The sequence below is a fragment of the Ailuropoda melanoleuca genome, chromosome 10 (assembly GCF_002007445.2).
Source record: "Ailuropoda melanoleuca isolate Jingjing chromosome 10, ASM200744v2, whole genome shotgun sequence".
NCBI lineage: Eukaryota > Metazoa > Chordata > Mammalia > Carnivora > Ursidae > Ailuropoda > Ailuropoda melanoleuca.
The window spans coordinates 82,371,928-82,389,547 of NC_048227.1; the positions used below are offsets into that span (position 1 = coordinate 82,371,928).

Consider the following 17,620-nt stretch of genomic DNA (forward strand, 5'->3'; position numbering starts at 1 on the left):
CTTGTCCTCTTAAATTTTAAAATTAGTGATTATCAATACCAGTTTTTAAACCATTCAAGATACGCTGTAAATGTAAAATAGAAAGACGTATAAAGTCATGAAATGTTACATTACGAAGCAAGCTATCTGCTTAACAGGTCAACATACATCTGTGTCAACTTACCGCCCAATATCCAGCACATGTCTCATAACCAATCATTAAAACTTGAAACGGCCACTACAAGGGTAGTGCCTCAATCATAATTCCATGAAACCAAGGAATTTGAGCTAGCAACTCAGTTTTTATGCCATTTTTGCCAGGAAGACAGAAGATTCAACTTTGCCTGTATCTTTCAACAGCTATTTTACTTTGAAACATGGATTTTGCCATTTCAAAACATATTCCAGGACCTAGTTACAATGAAAAAGAAAACATCACTGGGCATTTTCAGCTCTAAATTAAGAAAGAGCTGTTCAGATCGGTTGCACAATACCAATAATGAAACATAACTACAGATCTTTAAAAAAAAAAAAAAAGAAAAAAAAAGAAAAAGAAAAAGAAAAATTTTATCAAAACCTGATCTCAAAATTCAGCAATAAATTGTAAAATGTGGAGACAGGTCAAAAAAAGGTAAAAAAAAGAAAAAATGTTAATGTTTCATATTTTATGTACCACCATAATATGGTCATAAACTGGCTCACAAACCTAGTTATAGCCAAATAACGAAACTCTTGTTACCATGTCTAAATACAATCAAAAAGAAATTCAATAACTATTCACTGTTTTGAAACATCAACTGCATGAAGAATTTGCTAGTGACAAGTTTCAGCTATTACAATGAGTTTTCTCATATAAAAAGACAAAACGTTTTTTTTTAAATGGCTTTTAAGACCAACAACCATGTAGCTTCCTGGGTTAAGAACCTATTTCACAGTAAGTTGCCTTTTAAACACAGAGAGAAAATAACAAAAACAAAACCACCTAACTGCCCAAAAAGTCATACCCTAAAACCTTTGAAAATTATTAGTAACTTTGAATTACATACTGGTGAAAAGTGAACATCATTACTTTAACTGAAATGAACACCCTTATCACCATTAGGACTTAAAGAAATATAACTATCATCCCAATTAGTGACTATTCATAAAAGCACCACTCGTCCAACACATTTTTAAATTTCTTAAACTTTTTTTCCCTTAAAGAATCCAATAAATTCTTTTCCAGGTTATCATTAAAAAAGCTAAGTATTACAACAAATTAAGTAACAAAGATATAGATAGAAAATCAATACTGTTTTTCTGCTGGTTTCAGGTTTCTTTAAAAATTGAAAAGGAAGTCTTAATAACATTCAGTAACAATACGGCCTCACTTTATTATAAATCTATGCATAAGCGCATTATAAATCATATGCACGCAATGAAAAATCATCTGTAAGCATTTTGCCCTTCAAGTACAATGACACATTTCAAAAAGACTTCCCATTACATAAATCTTTATCAGTTTTATCATGATACAGATTTTTAGAGTGTGTTTCAAGTCTACTTGGTATTTCAATCACTTTTTATTAAATATCTCCATGGGTCTTAATGCTAGCAAGACTGATCGCTCTTCCATGAAACTATTTTTCCAAATTCTAATGGTGTCTATGTAAACTTGCTAGCCCTAGAGTGTATTTATTAAAGCCTAACTGTTCGTTTTAATTTGCGGGAAATATTTAATTCACAACAGTAAACATACCTTTAACATGATGAACCAAGGACACAATGTGTTGAATAAAAGACTCTGAAGTGCTTTTGCTGGCCTGTGGCAACTTAATGTGGTCAAAGATGGATCGGAATTCTTGTTCCTTCTTGACAGAATGGACAAGGGTACTAGCAAGTAGCCTGTCTTTAGTCAAGGAAGCAGGTCTGCAGCATATCGGTAACAAACACACACATAACAAACAAAATATACCATTGGTTTGAATACGAAATGGGAGTATGTTCAGAAAATAAGATAATTAATTAGAATATTAACTAAATCACCACAGATTATTTCTTGGACATCAACGTGGAATTACCTGTTAGAATCATCAAGAGGAACAGGTGCCATTTTGAGTTTGACTTCAGGACGATGAGAATCACTGGCTATCATTTTGATCCTAAGTGGGCTCTCCTCTCTGAAGGTGGACTTTTCTCGTGCATCCAGGTTCTTGTGTAGAGGGGGACTGTAATCAAAGAGGTCTTTGAGCTTTTCAGACTTTACCTGCTCAGGTGACTGAGTTTCTTTCTTTACTGTTATTCTCTCAGAACTTTTGTCGTCTTCCTTGTGCTTATCCTTTGCAGTGCTAGGCCTTTCCACTACGTAGCCAGTCTCTTTAAGTTTATAGTTTTTTTCTTCTCTAAATCCATCACTTTCTCTATTGCCTTTCAGTGAAACTTTGGACTTGTACTTGGGTCCTTCCTCCTCAGTATTCCGATGAGATGTAGTAGTAAAATTTTTACCCTGATCTGCAAGGACTGACTTCCTGAACTGTCTATAATCCTCTGTCTCCTCTGTGTCATCCCCTTCTGAATCATTAAACTTTTGTTTTCCAGACTCTTTATCACTAAAGTAATCTAGGGCTTCCTGATCTTCCCATTCTCCCTCTGCCCTCCCTTTCTCTGATCCTTTCTCCTTTGGAGCCTCTTTATCCCTGGTATTACCCCTATCAAGCAGGAATACTCTAGACTCTTCATCTGTGAACCTGTGAATAAGCAGAGAAGAGGATGGTAACTCTGGATTGCATTCACTGTGGATCACTTGCATACTTATATGTGTTGCCCAATACCACAGGACCAGTAATAAAGAGAAAAAAAACCTTACTGAAAAGTGCTTTCCTCAGATTCCACTTTTAAAAAACATTTTAAAAGCATCCATACAGCACTTACATACTGAGTTTTTAAATAAATTTACGTATTAGACCTCCTAAAGTTTAAAAAGCCTTTCTCAAAAACCTGTTCTAGTCACAGACCACAATTCTGCACTAACAAATCCAATTTATCCAGAACTTCTGTAACATGCAACAAGGTTTAATATTTGAGGCTAAATACCACTAATAAACAGTATACTTATCAGAATTCTACTTCTAATTATACTCAAAATTTCAGACTATAACACTTATCTACCAAAAGAAATGAGTTCACAAAAGTGAACTTAAATTAGTTAGTATTAGTCAATAATCTAACTGAATCACAAAATATCTTATACTTTGCTGCAGAAAATGATTCCTGGCAATACTAAGTAGAAACTGTATCAGTTCAACATGAAATTTAATTCTAGTTTGTACAGCACTATCCCATAAATAGCCTGCCTGTTCTATTTTCTCACTTAGAGTCAATCAAACTACATTAGCAACCAATTTTTACGGAGTCTTTTTGCTACTCTTTAGCAACGCTTGAAATCAGAATTTAAACAAAGTCTGTTTCAAATGTTACTAGAATAAGAAATACCTCCATCTTTTCTATAGTCACATAGTTTTATTAAGAATTGGCAGCTGCATGTATTAATAGCACACAAGAACATGTACTATAACTACATTATTTACAGAAGTTACATTATAATGAAAAAAACAAAATAAGTTTTCAATGCTCAAACACAGAATTCATCTCTGTAAGATCTTACACGTTAACCATCAGTTATGCCTTACGCTACTCAGTTTCTTGTTTACATTCTAATTCTGAACTGACTGAAAATGAATAAAATTTAAAAAAGAAATATAAATTAGCTTCTATTAAAATATTTAATTTCCAAAGTTAACCAGATGTAGCATAAACAACTTGGAATTTTAAAGAAGTTGTTGAGTAAAAACAGCTGACTACAGATCATGCTGCAATTTTAAGTCATATATATCCAAACAGAATTCAAAGAACAAAAGTATTAATACTATAATCTAAATACTTTAATGCTTACCTTTTTAAGAACTTTCCTGTCTTTGCAGTTTCCTGATCTCCACCATCAGGATAAAATGAAGAACGTCCCCTAGCCTCATCTCTTGGAGCATTCTGTGGTGTGATTGTCTTTGCAGGGCTTCTTCGTGAAGGGATATGATGAATTGGACTATTCTGAGAAGGACTGTACCGACTAGATCCATTTCCAACAGAACCAGACCCAGACCTTTCAGGACTATGCTGAATGGAATGTGAATGCTGAGAGGGGGTGTTTTTTGCAGAGTGGACTGTACTGAGCATGGGGGCATCAGAGCAAGATGAACTCTGACTAGGTGGTGTAGCAATCGGTGAAGGACTATGAGGTGATCTGGGACTATTATCGTAAGCTGAAAGGCCAGGCCAAATATCACCAGATGTGGCTGATGATTTGTTAAACTCATCAATAGATTCAGATGGGTCATGTTCAAATGTATCTTTCGGCTCCTCCTGTGATTTACTTTTCAAAGGACTCTCTTCTTGGGGCTCCCCTTCAGCTTTTTTGGTTTGTTTTTCCTGAGACCCTCGTCTTTTAGAGACAGGAGATTTGCTATATGGGGATGAAGAACGAGAAGAGGATGATCTTGGAGACCGAGAAGATCTATATGACCGGCGAGATCTGCTTCGGGATCTTTGAGAAGAAACGGATCTTCTTTTTGGACTCCTGGAACGTGAACGACCTCGTCTAGGACTCCTAGAGTGTCTTCTATTCCAGACAGGTCTATAACCACCTCGATGATATCTACCTCCTCCTCCTTGATAATACCCTCTGCCCCTTCCTCTGTACCCATAAGGTCGTCTCATTCCTCTATTATTTCTGTAATCTCGGCGATAATCTCTAGAATAAATACGATCTCTACTACGAGATCTTGAGTATGTCCTGGAACGAGACCTAGAACTAAAAATGAAATAAATATCAATGAAAGAAAAAGAAACTATTCCATTCTACCATTCTAAACACTTATGGTTGAATTTAACATGTCAATAGTCAAAACCAAAGATGTGCATGTGAAAAACAAAACCTCTCATTTATACAAAAGTAAAGCTCACTGTTTTTAATGAAGAAAGTCTCACTTCTAAGAATAATAGAGAATAAAAGGCCTTAGGAACGAAGCTACAGAAAACAGGAAAATATCCTACAGCAGGACATACTGACAAATTACAATAAAGTTATACAGGCACTTAAAGTAATAGAGTAAAAGAATATTTAATGGCATAGAAGAATAGTCATCAATCAAATACTACTAGCTAAATGCATAAAATACTGAGACATCGACTCAGAAACAATGAGAAAACTATGAAATAATACGCAAAGATGGCTTACAGTCAAATAATTCTCACATTATCCAATTTATCTCTAAACATTACAAATTCAAAGAAATTCACCATACATGCACAGTATAAGAATCTGAGATCTGAAGTCACGCTAACTGAAACCAAACCTAAGCACTGCCATTTACTGGCTTGCAATCTGAACACTTCTCAATCTCTCCAACTCTAAAACGAAGGTAAGAACAGATCCACTTCACAGAGTTGAGAATAAAATATATTAATGAGTTCAGCATTGTTTCTAAAGATAGTAAGCACTCTATGAATATTAGCTGATTATCATTATTAAAAGAATTAAAAACACAGTAATTCACCTGTATCTCTTCTTTCTAGAATGTGATCTTGATCTTGATCGAGAACTAGACTGTGATCTAGACTTTGATCTTGAAGAATGTGATCTAGAATTGGAGCGACCCATTTCTTTTCTCCTAGTCAACAAAAAAGTAAAAACTCATAATTCAATTAAAGAAGTTTCACATTCTTATTTATTTTCAAAGATCAACTAAATTTTACAAGACATAAGCTTCTTAAAGGATATTACTCATCACCCTTTTCAAATGGATACTAAGACAATTATCCCTATTTATCTTCACCTGAATGACAGGTACTGTATATTGTAGATAGAAGATTTCTATGGACTGCAGCACCACCTCTGTGCCTCAATTCAAAAAGGCAGCAGCTGCAGAAGCCAGAAAGAGCAATACAAAACTACAGCAGCATGTTAGATATTACTCCATGCCCAATACAAATGCCTACCTGTCCTGCAAAAGAGATAAATAATATCAGAGTAATAACAGTAGATAAGGAACCCGAAACAAAGAAAATACAAGTGCCATAATACTGAAAAAATAATAAACCTAGCAGACTGTCATCCTAAATGCTTTATGACCTTAAAATGGGACTAATCCCTCCATGTATATAATACTGCATGATTACCCATAAAAATGGACTTATGTGACAATGCTAGTTCACCCTGTAGCCTTCTGGTAAGTAGATGAAAAAGGATAAAAGATAAACTAGAAAGACTGCTGGAAGAAAGATACTGGAAGTAAAAGAAAAAGAAAAGTTGGGCACCAATATTCAAACTTTTCTAAACATTACTAAAATCTAGTGCAATAATTAAAACTTCACTGGGTACAGAAATAACAGGACTAAACAATTTAGAAGATCTACTCTTCCCAAAATTGAACATATATATATGTCTCCCAAGTTTACTTCTGCTGTAATTATTTCCAAATTTCCACTTATTACCAAAATAATTGTTTCCATAAAAATGGACTCACTTAACTTCTTATAGCCTGCAATTACCATATGAACAATTTCTCCTACAACCAAATATTTTTGAAGGCATTTATTTTACCTATGTAGGCACTGCTCAGTATTATGAAAATGGTATTTAAAAGCACTAAGATGGAGCTGAATTACAAAAGAAGCAACATAATGTCTGCACATACTTCATCAAAAACCATAAATGACAAATTCAAGGATTCAGATATTTCAAAATAAAACAGAACTATCCTAAGACAAATATTAGCTCTATCTTCTCATAAATAAGAAATACATAAAAGACAGTATCTTCCTCGGAGTTGTAGTGAAGACGAAATAAGTTGATATATGTAATACGAACAACTTTAATTACCTTAACACCAATACAAGGGTGTTAAAAATTAAGTTATAGAATTCTTCTTATATGCATAAGAGAGGAGGACTTACTGGCCTGAGTCTAAGTTGATGTGTTTATAAGAGTGGAAAAAGACACACAACAGAGAAGCAGGAGAGATAAAGAGAATCTTTTTCCTCAAACTTTTAAAATCTGGCTTACTTCATACAAGCCACCAAAATGAAACAAAACCAAACAAAAAAAGCTTCAGACCGCATCACTTATCATTCAGATTCATGAATTAAGTAGTTGCATTTTCTCAAATAAACCAAAACTGAAAACTAGAAAAATGAATGCTATTTACCTTGGGTTTTATGCAGGATTAAACAGTCAAGTGAAGTCTTTGAGATCCTGTAAAGTTCTTCCTGGAGAAAATGTTCCAAGAAATTAAACTCTATATTCAAACTCCTAGCAAAGAAAAAAAAAATATGAGTTTGATTTATGGTAAATTAAACATCCACTGTTCACAACAATGAACTATATTGGCACTGAAATAAACTCTTAATAAAAGCACTAATGATTTCAGGGAAAAGGAAACTCATTTAGGAAATAATCTTTTACCCGTAAAAGCTTAAGGAATTTTTTTTGTTTTAATCAGAATGCAGAAGTGCACCATGAAACTGACAGCATTTTTACTTTTTAATTTAAATTCTTGAATTCTCATTTTAGTAATTTGAGCTTTAGAAAACAGAAGCTATGCTGCTATCCTATCAGAAAATTTCAAAGTGGCTAATATGCCAAATATGGTATTCTTGGAATATCAAAACATGTCATCTATCAGTTAGTATTCATAATGCTAGAATTATAACTTACCTAAAGTATGAGTTTATTTTTAATGCTTTGGTACTTATCTTATTATTTATTCTCTCTTGGCCACTTCCCTTCTACAATTTAGTTTCATCTGAAACTGGTTTTTAAAATTCTTATTAACAGCTATCACAAAAATTCTAAGCTCTGTGGGCCTAAAAGCATTTTGATACACGTACAGACATTACGATAAAACAGGCAATAAATGAAACAAGTATCTAATGAAAGGCAATACTCTTCCTAAACTAATTTACCATTACTATGCAAGTAAATTTAAATTTTGTGCAATGTACTAAGCAACTATCAACACTGAACATTCTTGTTCACAATCTATAAATATGGCTAAGTATCCATAAAAAGAACTCCAAGATCATATGTGAAATATGATACATAATATATTTAATATTATTTAATAATATATAATGTTTAATGCAAAATACATTTAACATTTAATAACAATATTTAATATAGTTAGTTCAAAGACTATAATCAGCTCAGCTAGTATTTTTTAAATGAAAGTCTGTGTAAAAAGCACTATGCTAAGTTTTATGGGAACCAGGACTATAGAAGAGGCACCTGCTCTCCAAAAGCCAACTAAAGAGGAACAGAAATCAACAAATCATAGCCAAAAACATCTGAATATCAACCATGTGCTAAGAACTGTGCTATGTGACTTTAAATAAAATCATCTCATTTAATCCTCAATCTCATAAACTACGCATTAACCCATCTCTCAAATGAAGATAATTCTAAGTTTCCAGAATTCATCTGAATTTAAGAGGTGCCAATTACATGCCAGGCACTATTATTCTAGCACTGGAAATACTGTACTTCAAGTGAGAGATTACGTTTCCTACTCTCTTGGAGCTTATGTTAAAGGGAGGGAAAGAGAGAGGGGGAAAAAACCCCACAAGATCATGTATTAAGAGGTGGAGACCACAAAGGTGGGTCCTTGGGCCCTCTTTAAGAAGGTAACATTAAAGCTAAAAACAAGGTACACTGCAAAGTTACACAGAAAGACGAACATTCTAGGCAGAAGACACAAACTTGGCAAATTCAGGACAGAAAAGACCACTAAGAAAAAGTAGAGGCACTCTGATCGTGGAGAGGGTGTGAGATACGGTGGAAGAGGGAGGAATGGACCAGATCAAATTTTATCTAGAAAGCAGGCCAGACTGAAGAGTAGATTTTATTCTCACTGCAATGGGAAGGCTCTACAATCAGGGGAAGTCACACCATCAGATTTACATTTTAAAATGGCTGCTGTGAACAGCATGGACAGTATGGAGAAGAGAACAGGAGATAAATCAGAAGACTGAAATTCAATGTAATGGTTACCTAGAAAAGGTAGTAGCAATAAAGCTGGAAAAAAGAGGCAAAGTCAGAATCTGGTGTGGAAGTGCAGTCAACAGTACTCGTTCATAGGTTGTTGGTGTGGAGCAGAGAGAACGGGGCGGGGGCAGGGGGGATTCAATGGTGTTCCTAAATTCTCAGTTTGGGGCTCAAGCATCTGGGAGATGTGCCAGTCTGGGAAAGTAAACAGGAGATTTCTTTGCCTTTTTAGGTTGCCCATGGTCACAGAGTGTAAATGGTTAATCCAGAATTTGACCCAGATCTCCTGATTCCAAGTCCTGCACTCTCCAATTCCCTGACAGGTGCTTGATGTGGCCATAACCTATATATAGAATTCAAAATGCCAAATCAATCTTCCCTTTATTACAACCAAGATTACATACTAACAGACTGTAAGAAGGGAGAGGCAATAAGTTGCTTTATGTATTTTTATCCAATTTTATCCAATTGATTCACCAACCAGTGAGAAACTAAGGGAATAAATCAGGCTTTATTTATAAATAAAGTTCTTAAATACCTTAAGAAAATATATCTTTGGCAGCAGCTCTTTCTGCCCATGGGTCCTGTCCCTGTACTTAATAAACCACCAAAAAAAAAAAAAAGTCTATCTTTTACGCGGTAATACATTATGATCAGCTAGTACACAAATGAAAAGAGCAGACAACAGAGTTCAAGAAAATACTCAAGCTGAAGTCCCCCAAAATGGGTTCTTTAGATTACCTTATCAAGCATATTTGAGCCAAGTTTTCATTTTAGCAGATTCAGGGAGTTTGGCTTCCAGATTTCTATAAACAAATTACTGCTATTCACATCTTTAATAATCCTAAAAATATCCTAAGACTATTATTACAATAGACTAGGTTCAAAATCCTGACTTGACCATTAACTAGATGTTCAACACTGGAAAAGTTACCTTAATCTCTTTCACCTTCCATTTCCACAGGTATAAAATAGGGCTACCAAAAATGGTACTTACAGGTTTAAAGTTACGTGAACATGAATGTAAACAGCGTAACATTTTGCACAAGGTATACATTCAAGCATCAGCTATCATTACTGGTAACCCGTTTGTGACAGTTTTTCCTGCGGGTTATCTAATTTTGCTTCAAATGATTCTTGTAAGAATATTCTTAAGTATTTTTGATGTAACATTAATGAGCACTATAAATGCATAATAAAATGACTGGAATTTTGCTTTATATACTCCAAGAAGAGGCGCCTGGGTGGCTCAGGCGGTTGAGCATCTGCCTTCTGCTCAGGTCAGGATCCCAGAGTCCTGGGAATGGAGCCCCAAGGCAGGCTCTGCACTCAGCAGGAAGTGCAGGAAGTCTGCTTCTCCTTCTCCCTTTGCCCCTCCCCCTGCTCAGACTCCTCTCATTCACTCTCTCTCAAATAAATTAAAAAAAAAAAATCTTTAAAAATAAAATACTCCCCCCAAAAAGTAAATAAATAATATTAAAATTGGTAAATGCTGACAATTACTAAACATAGATGATGGAGCATGGAAGCTCACCATTTTCTCTACTTTTGTGCTTGAAAATTTCCGTAATTAAAAGCTTTTGAGGGGCGCCTGGGTGGCGCAGTCGTTAAGCGTCAGCCTTGCGTGATTCCGCCGTTCTGGGATGGAGCCCCACATCAGGCTCCTCCCCTAGGAGCCTGCTTCTTCCTCTCCCACTCCCCCTGCTTGTGTTCCCTCTCTCGCTGGCTGTCTATCAAATAAATAAATAAACTCTTAAAATAAAAGCTTTTAAAAAATAACAGGTTTAGTCACAAATTTCTAGTTCTTTGTCCAGCTTCTAGTCATCCTACTTTAAAACAAAACAAAACAAAACCAGCACAGGACTGAGAAAAAAAGCCTTGCATTCTAGACCAGGCTGTGCCACTCCCTGGTTCATGTGCCCTTAATTAAGTTTTCTACCTTTTTGGTCTCTACTGAAGTGGAGAAATACTGGATCAAGTCTGAAAACTCCGCAAAATATTACACAAATGTAGACTAGAATTATTACTACCTTAATGTTTGTAGATTATTATTTTTCAGTCCTGGAGTCAAAACATTAGTGCTTAAGTTTGAGATAACACTAATGACCACTGTCTAAGAAGCTGGATGTGAAAAAGGAACAAATTCATAACCTAAAAGTATAACGTAAACATTTATACTTACTACCCAGAGATATACTGGACTTCTTGATTCCCTTATCTATGTCTTTGTTGATTAATAAATCATCGTAAATTACACAGAATTCAGCTAGCGTTCAACTAAGGATTTTGAATATAGTTTCTGGAAACTCCCAATCCAAAGTTCTACGGAGAACTGAAAAGACTTTCTCCATTTCTACAAGTCTTCTCATCACACAGTTAAATCTAATACAGGTAGCTGAATTCAATATATATCTAGACCTGAGTCTATCAAGTGGTTTTTAAGAGATCGGTCTCTGAATCCTGAAATACTATTGTTCTTACAAGAAAATAAAAATCTCAAATGCTACCAATTATTTGAATGAAGGGGGATTCCAATGTTTACCACAATGTTACAGTGAAAACATGGTATCCTTAAAACAAGATGGCTATAAGCCATCAGTACATAAACTCTGGGTTGTTCACCATGAGTTATTTTAGACACACAATCCTTCTCACAGAATTACTTATCCTGAATTGGCTAGAATCACATAAAAATGCAAATAAACTTGTACCGGTTTTTCCTACGTAAAGATCCTCAAAGATTCTCTACTGTCTTAACAGTAGCCCAACCATTCCACCTAGAGTCCAACTGGAATGAGAATTTACATGAGGATTAAGGAATTCTGGTTTCCTTTTTAATATCGAAGATAAAAGGCGCTGCTGCAAAAAGATAGGTCTGAAGTAACTAATCTCTTTATGTCAGTTTTGGTCACATCTCCCTTCAACTTTAGTCTTAATTTTTTCAACCTAAAACGCTACCAAAAAAAAAAAAAGAAAGAAAGAAAAAGAAATTGACGTAGAAGTAGTTGCCGGTACTGCTGCTTGATTCTGATAAATCTTAAACGTGAAGCCAAATTATGGACTTAAAGTGGGGACAAAGTCCCTAACCTTAACTCACCACTCCTACCCAATTACCCCAACTGTCTACCTATCATGGTTGCAACATTTCTGACTCGACATAAAGATCTGAGTCACTAGCCAAAAGGATGTGGTTTCGCTTGTACTACTGGAAGACTGGCTTTTGGGCCCGGGGTGAGGGGGCACGGGGGGGACCAACAGGGCCACTGTTCCATCCATCAGCTAAGGCCGGCTCCCCGAGCAAGGAAACGATAACTAGGCACCAACTCTTAGAGTCGAGTGCACACGTTCACTTCAAAACAGAGTGGGTTGCCAGGGGGATCCGAGATTAACCTCGGAGAACACTGTCCCGCGACACCGAGGGCCGGAGGCGGAAACCCGCGTCAGTGACGAGAGACAGAACACGTTCTTAACAGAATAACAAAAAAACGAGGCGTAAACCGATGGGTAGCGTAAAGCCGGGAAAAAGGAATTTCAAGCCGACGAAAAAACGGGTCAACCTACCCAACGCACTTTGCCGCAGATCACAGTTGTTTTATCAAAGCCCCAAAGCCTGGAAGAAAGGTGGCGCTCCCAGCCAATGAGAAGCGAACACAAGCAGGCACCTCCAGCGGTCTCAGGAGCCGTAGGCGGAGAAAGGAGGAAGCGCGCGTGCGCCAGGCGAGCTTTCAGTCGGGCGCGCGCAAGGGTCCGGGCCGAGAAAATGGGGGAAGGGTTGAAGAGGGAGATATGCGCACGCGCACGGAAAGGCCGCGCGGTCTCTGGGTTTCGAGCCAGGTTCGTAACCGCGCGCGCGCGCACCGTTCTCGCTACTCACCCCACCCCCCCACCTTTTCGACCTGTAGTGCCCCAAAACCTGAGGGGATCTGACAGAGAAACGCATAAATAACGGCGAAACGTCTCCTGGGTCCTCCTATAGCCGTCAACCCGTCACTACCCACAAAAGATTAAACAATATTCACTCGTCCTCGGTATTTACTACCCTTTGAGTGATTTGAATGCAGTATGAGGCCTACCTGAAACGCCGAAAGCACCGTTCCCGGGACTTATCTCCGTTGTAACTACACAGCGGCCATTTCCCGACTCAAGAACGGGAGGAAAACCATAGAGGTATCTTCGACGCGCTAGCTCGTCTCCGTCACTTCCGATTTGGGGCGTGGCTGCCAGCGCCGCTAAATATCTGTGCTAGCCCCGCCCACCCTTCCGCCCTAAACCGGCTCCCTAGCTATTAAGATGTTGCCTGAGGCTTTCTGGGAAGTCTCGTGGCTGGTCTCGCGCGACGATATGGCGGCTCCGCCTTCCGGCCTGGAGCTGCCGCCTTGGCGGTGGTGACGGTAGACGGTGGGCGGGGTGTATTGTTAGGCCGTGAGGTCTTCTGGCCGCACGGCGCAATTCGCGAGAGTCTCTACCTCGCTTTGAAGGTACGCTCTGGACCTCTCTGTCTGCCCCGCTTTTTGCTTGTTCGGTCTAGTCTTTCTGTGGCGCTGACTCAGACCAAAAGCAAAAAGCCAGTCTCACGCCGAGGAAAAGACAGAGAGGCTAGAGGGCTGTTCGCACACCGAGTCTCCCTTTGCCAGCAAGCGCAGAGTTTGTTCTCGGACGCCTTAACTGGAAAATTCGAAGTATCGCTTTCTCTTTGTTGTAAAATGTGCCTAATGCACTTTGATAGTAGGAAGATGGCCACGAGCTAAGACCCCTTCCGGAGTAGCGTCAGATCAACTCTGCTACCCCTAACGGCGTTAGCACCGCCGTGGTCTGAGCGGCTTAGGCTGCCCTGGTTTGCATCAGAGGCTCGACCTTCTTTCCTCCCGACGCTGCTAAAGCGTTACCACTTAGGCACCTCGGAATGTTGGCATAGGCATAAAAATAATGCAGAGCACAAAGCATAACAATCATTTGTGCCGGCCGAGAAACAGCCCAATATAGCTTGGTCTGCCAGAAATGTGAGTCAGATTATAAATAGGCAAGCCGCGTTGATTTGGACAGAATTTGATGTCGAAGCCATAGCACAATTTCTATTAATACTTGTCTGGGCTGCACTTGTCTCCTTAGGCCCTAAAACCGCTATTACTTTGATGTTTAGGGACATAAACTACCTTAAAGGATTTCAAAGTTATAATTAGCAACCAGTCTTGTGTCAGTTAAATCCAGTGTTGGGCCCTAGTTCTGAATTTAACACTGTGCTTGGGGCATTCTCTCCTCACAAGCTGATTTACCAGCTCAACTAGAAAAAAATAACCTCATTTTCATGGGATAAATTCTCATTTTTCTTTCCCTGTACGGCCTGCCCCTAACCCCACCACCACCACCACCACCACCACCACCACCACCACCACTACCACCATCTGAATGTGGAAAAAGTAATCTTTGGCCCATCTGGTGCCTGATAAGTCCCAATCTTTTAGTAGGTGCTCAGTGTTTGTTGAATGGGTGAACTATATTAAAAGAAAAAACCTAATCATTGATAGCTCAATATAACTCTACTATTCTGCATGTATGGGGGATGGAAAGTTGTTGAAAGATTGATTTAATCAGAGGTATGACATGATCTATTTGAAAAAGATCGTTTAAGTTCTTATGTGAGAAATGGTTGACACTGGGCAAGAGATCAGTTAGGATGTTGTTTTAGTAGTTTAAGTGCAGTAATGATGATCATGGTGAGAAAAGGAAAAATTGTAAATATATTTTAGAAATGGGATTGGTAGATCTTCCTGATGGATTGCATTAGGAGTTTAGAGAAAAGGAGGAAATAGTGTTGCTACCTAGCTTGTGGCCTTGATTAACTGGGTGGATTTTGGTACTGTTAAAATAACTGGGAAGATTGGAGACAATGATAGGAAAGGGAAGAATGAACAGGTTGGGAAATGGGAAGGAAATCATGGATTCCATTTTTTTTAAATATTTATTTTAGAGAGGGAGAGCACATGAGAGCAGGGTGAGGGGCAGAGGGAGAAGGAAAGGGAGAGAATCTCAAACAGACTCCAGGCAAAGCCCAACGCAGGGCTGGATCTCACGACCCTGAGAGCATGATCTGAGTGAAACCAAGAAGTCAGACGCTTAACTGACTGAGCCACCCAAGCACCCATTTTTAATATGTTAGGTTTGAGATGTGTGTGAAACGTGGAAGTATAGAGGCAAGGTATGAAGTTGAACATGTGGGTTTGCAATTCAAAGGAGTGTTCTGGATTGGAGATAAAGTATAAAGATGATACTTAAAATCACAGGATAAAAGTCATAGAGAGGCAAGAGATGACCTGGGACTGAACCTTAAAGAATCCCAACATTTAGAGATTTGTTAAAAGAGGAGGAGGAGCCAGTAAAGGAGACTGAGAAAAAAACAGCCAGTGATGGGGCACCTGGATGGTGCAGTCAGTTGAGTGACCGACTCTTGGTTTCAGCTCAGGTCATGATCTCAGGGTCATGGAATCAGGCTCTGCGCTGAGCTTGGGGTTCTCTCTGCCTCTCCCACTTGTTTTCTCTCTCTCTCTCTTTCTCAAATAAATAAATCGTTTAAAAAAAAAGAATAGCTGGTGAAATAAGAAATAAGTGAAATCAATTGTATTGGTTATCTGTTGCTGCATAACAAATTACCCCAACATTTATTTTTCACAGTGTCTGTGGGTCAGGAATCTGGGAGGGGTATTCCAGATGGTTCTAGCTTAAGGTCTCTTATGAGGTTGCAGTCAGTCGGCCAGCTGAGACTGCAGTCATCTAAAGTCTGTGGATTCACTTCAAGATCATTCAGGGTTGTTGGCAGGAGACCTCAGTTCCTCATCACATGGACTTCTCCATAGGATGCCTGAGTGTCCCCTTACATAGTAGCTGGCTCGTCACTGCCCCACCCCCACAACCAGGGTAAATGATCCAAGAAAGCACAAGCCCAAGATGGAAGCTGCAGTCTTTTATAATCTAATCCCAGAAGTCACACACCATCACTCTGCTGTATTTCACACAGACCAACCCCTGATACAGCGTGGAAGGAGACTACACAAGGGTGTGAATACCAGGAGGTGGAGATCATTGGAGACCATCTTGGAGGCTGACTGCCACACCAAGAGAGACAAGTGTTTCAAGCATGTGAGGTCAAAAAAGGCAAAACAACAAAATATGCTTATGTGCAGTTTTGCCTACAGGAAGCAGTAAGAGAATGCAGTAACTATTCCTGCCTGAACTGAGCCTGGTAGGAATACGGACACATACAAGCACCTCAAACACCTACCAGCTACTTCAGTTCACACTCATCTACTTCTCATGTTACAACTGTCCATTCGATTTTAGAAACTCTCCTTCTACCATTTCACCATAACTAACAACTCACAAGCCTCCTGACGTCCATTTCCATAAGTAAACTTTAGGTATTTTTAAGATAAAATACTATATTAATTATAGTATTTATGTATTTCTTAGCCATCTCTACTACCATTTTTGTTAGGTTCCTTTTTTTTCTCATGTGTAACTGATTAAGTTCTTGAGTGTCATACCCTAATCCTATTTTTCCATAAACCCTGTGGTTTTTATTGTGTGATTTTGCATAGCACAGTGATTTTTATGAACACATATATGACATTAGAACAAAAGTGTATAACATTCAGTATATAGTCCTAACTTTAACATTAAGGAAATTGAAGCTTGAAGAGATAAGAGTATTTTGCCAAAAAATCACATGGCTGTTAAGTGAGGAATTCAGATTTTATCAGAGATCCGTCTGCCTCCAAAAACCACCTTGTTTCCACGGCAGTATTTACCCACATGAACGGTTAAAATAGGGGAAGGAAAGGAAAAATGAAATAAGATGAAAATAGAGAGGGAGGCAAACCATAAGAGACGCTGAACAAACAAAAAAGGGTTGCTGGAGGGGAGGAGGGAGGAGGAAGGGACAATTGGGTGATGGGCATAAAGGAGGGCATTTGATGTAATGATCACTGGATGTTAAATGCAACTGATGAATCCCTAAATTCCATCCCTGAAGCTAATAATGCAGTATATGTTAACTAAATGGAATTTAAATAAAGAATTTTAAAAAAATAAAATAGAGATAATATTAGATCAACCTCACCTTAAGTATTGTTTCTATTTTATGCAACTTGATTGATAGTTCCCATATGTCCTATTCTAGGTAATAGAATACATATTCTAACGTATGTACATATATATGTCTATTTCTTTATCTGAATAGTTCTCTATTACCCATAAATAAACAAATTTAGAAATTTCATAGTCTCCAAGCAGTGATTAAGTGGTCTTATTAGATGAATGATCCATGATATAATTTTACTTGGTATGTATTAAGTATTAATGTATTCTTTCATTTCAAATTTCCTTTTTCATATATTTGATTAAGGCACAAGATAAGTAATAATATTACCAATTCTCCCTGCCTATGGTGCTTTCTCAGCAAAGACAGTGTTGGAGATTATCAGTCTAGATCTTACCTGAGCCGCTCATTGCATATACCACAAAACTACTTAAATTAAGTAAGGCTAAGTAGTTCCAAGATCTGGGCCACAAACA

General features: G+C 37.9%; 1 protein-coding gene across 8 annotated transcripts in view; it reads right to left on the minus strand.

Moving 5' to 3' along the window:
* BCLAF1 (BCL2 associated transcription factor 1) overlaps window positions 1-13,280 on the minus strand; it is a 28,665-nt gene extending 15,385 nt beyond the window's left edge. For 4 of the 8 annotated variants that reach the window (XR_004628146.1, XR_854180.3, XM_011219532.3 and 1 more), the window contains exons 1-6: window positions 13,126-13,280; window positions 7,218-7,321; window positions 5,568-5,681; window positions 3,911-4,822; window positions 2,040-2,705; window positions 1,718-1,887 (exon numbers count right to left, since the gene is read on the minus strand). Coding sequence is in view for 6 of the 8 variants with exons in the window: in XM_011219532.3 (XP_011217834.1) it covers window positions 1,718-1,887; window positions 2,040-2,705; window positions 3,911-4,822; window positions 5,568-5,671 (1,852 nt within the window). In the remaining 2 variants the exon portion in view is untranslated. Of the gene's footprint in view, window positions 1-1,717; window positions 1,888-2,039; window positions 2,706-3,910; window positions 4,823-5,567; window positions 5,682-7,217; window positions 7,322-12,613; window positions 13,035-13,125 lie in introns of those variants that run through there. The other 4 variants (XM_011219533.3, XM_011219531.3, XM_034669181.1 and 1 more) reach the window with 3 other exon arrangements.
* Between the last annotated feature and the right edge of the window lie 4,340 nt (window positions 13,281-17,620).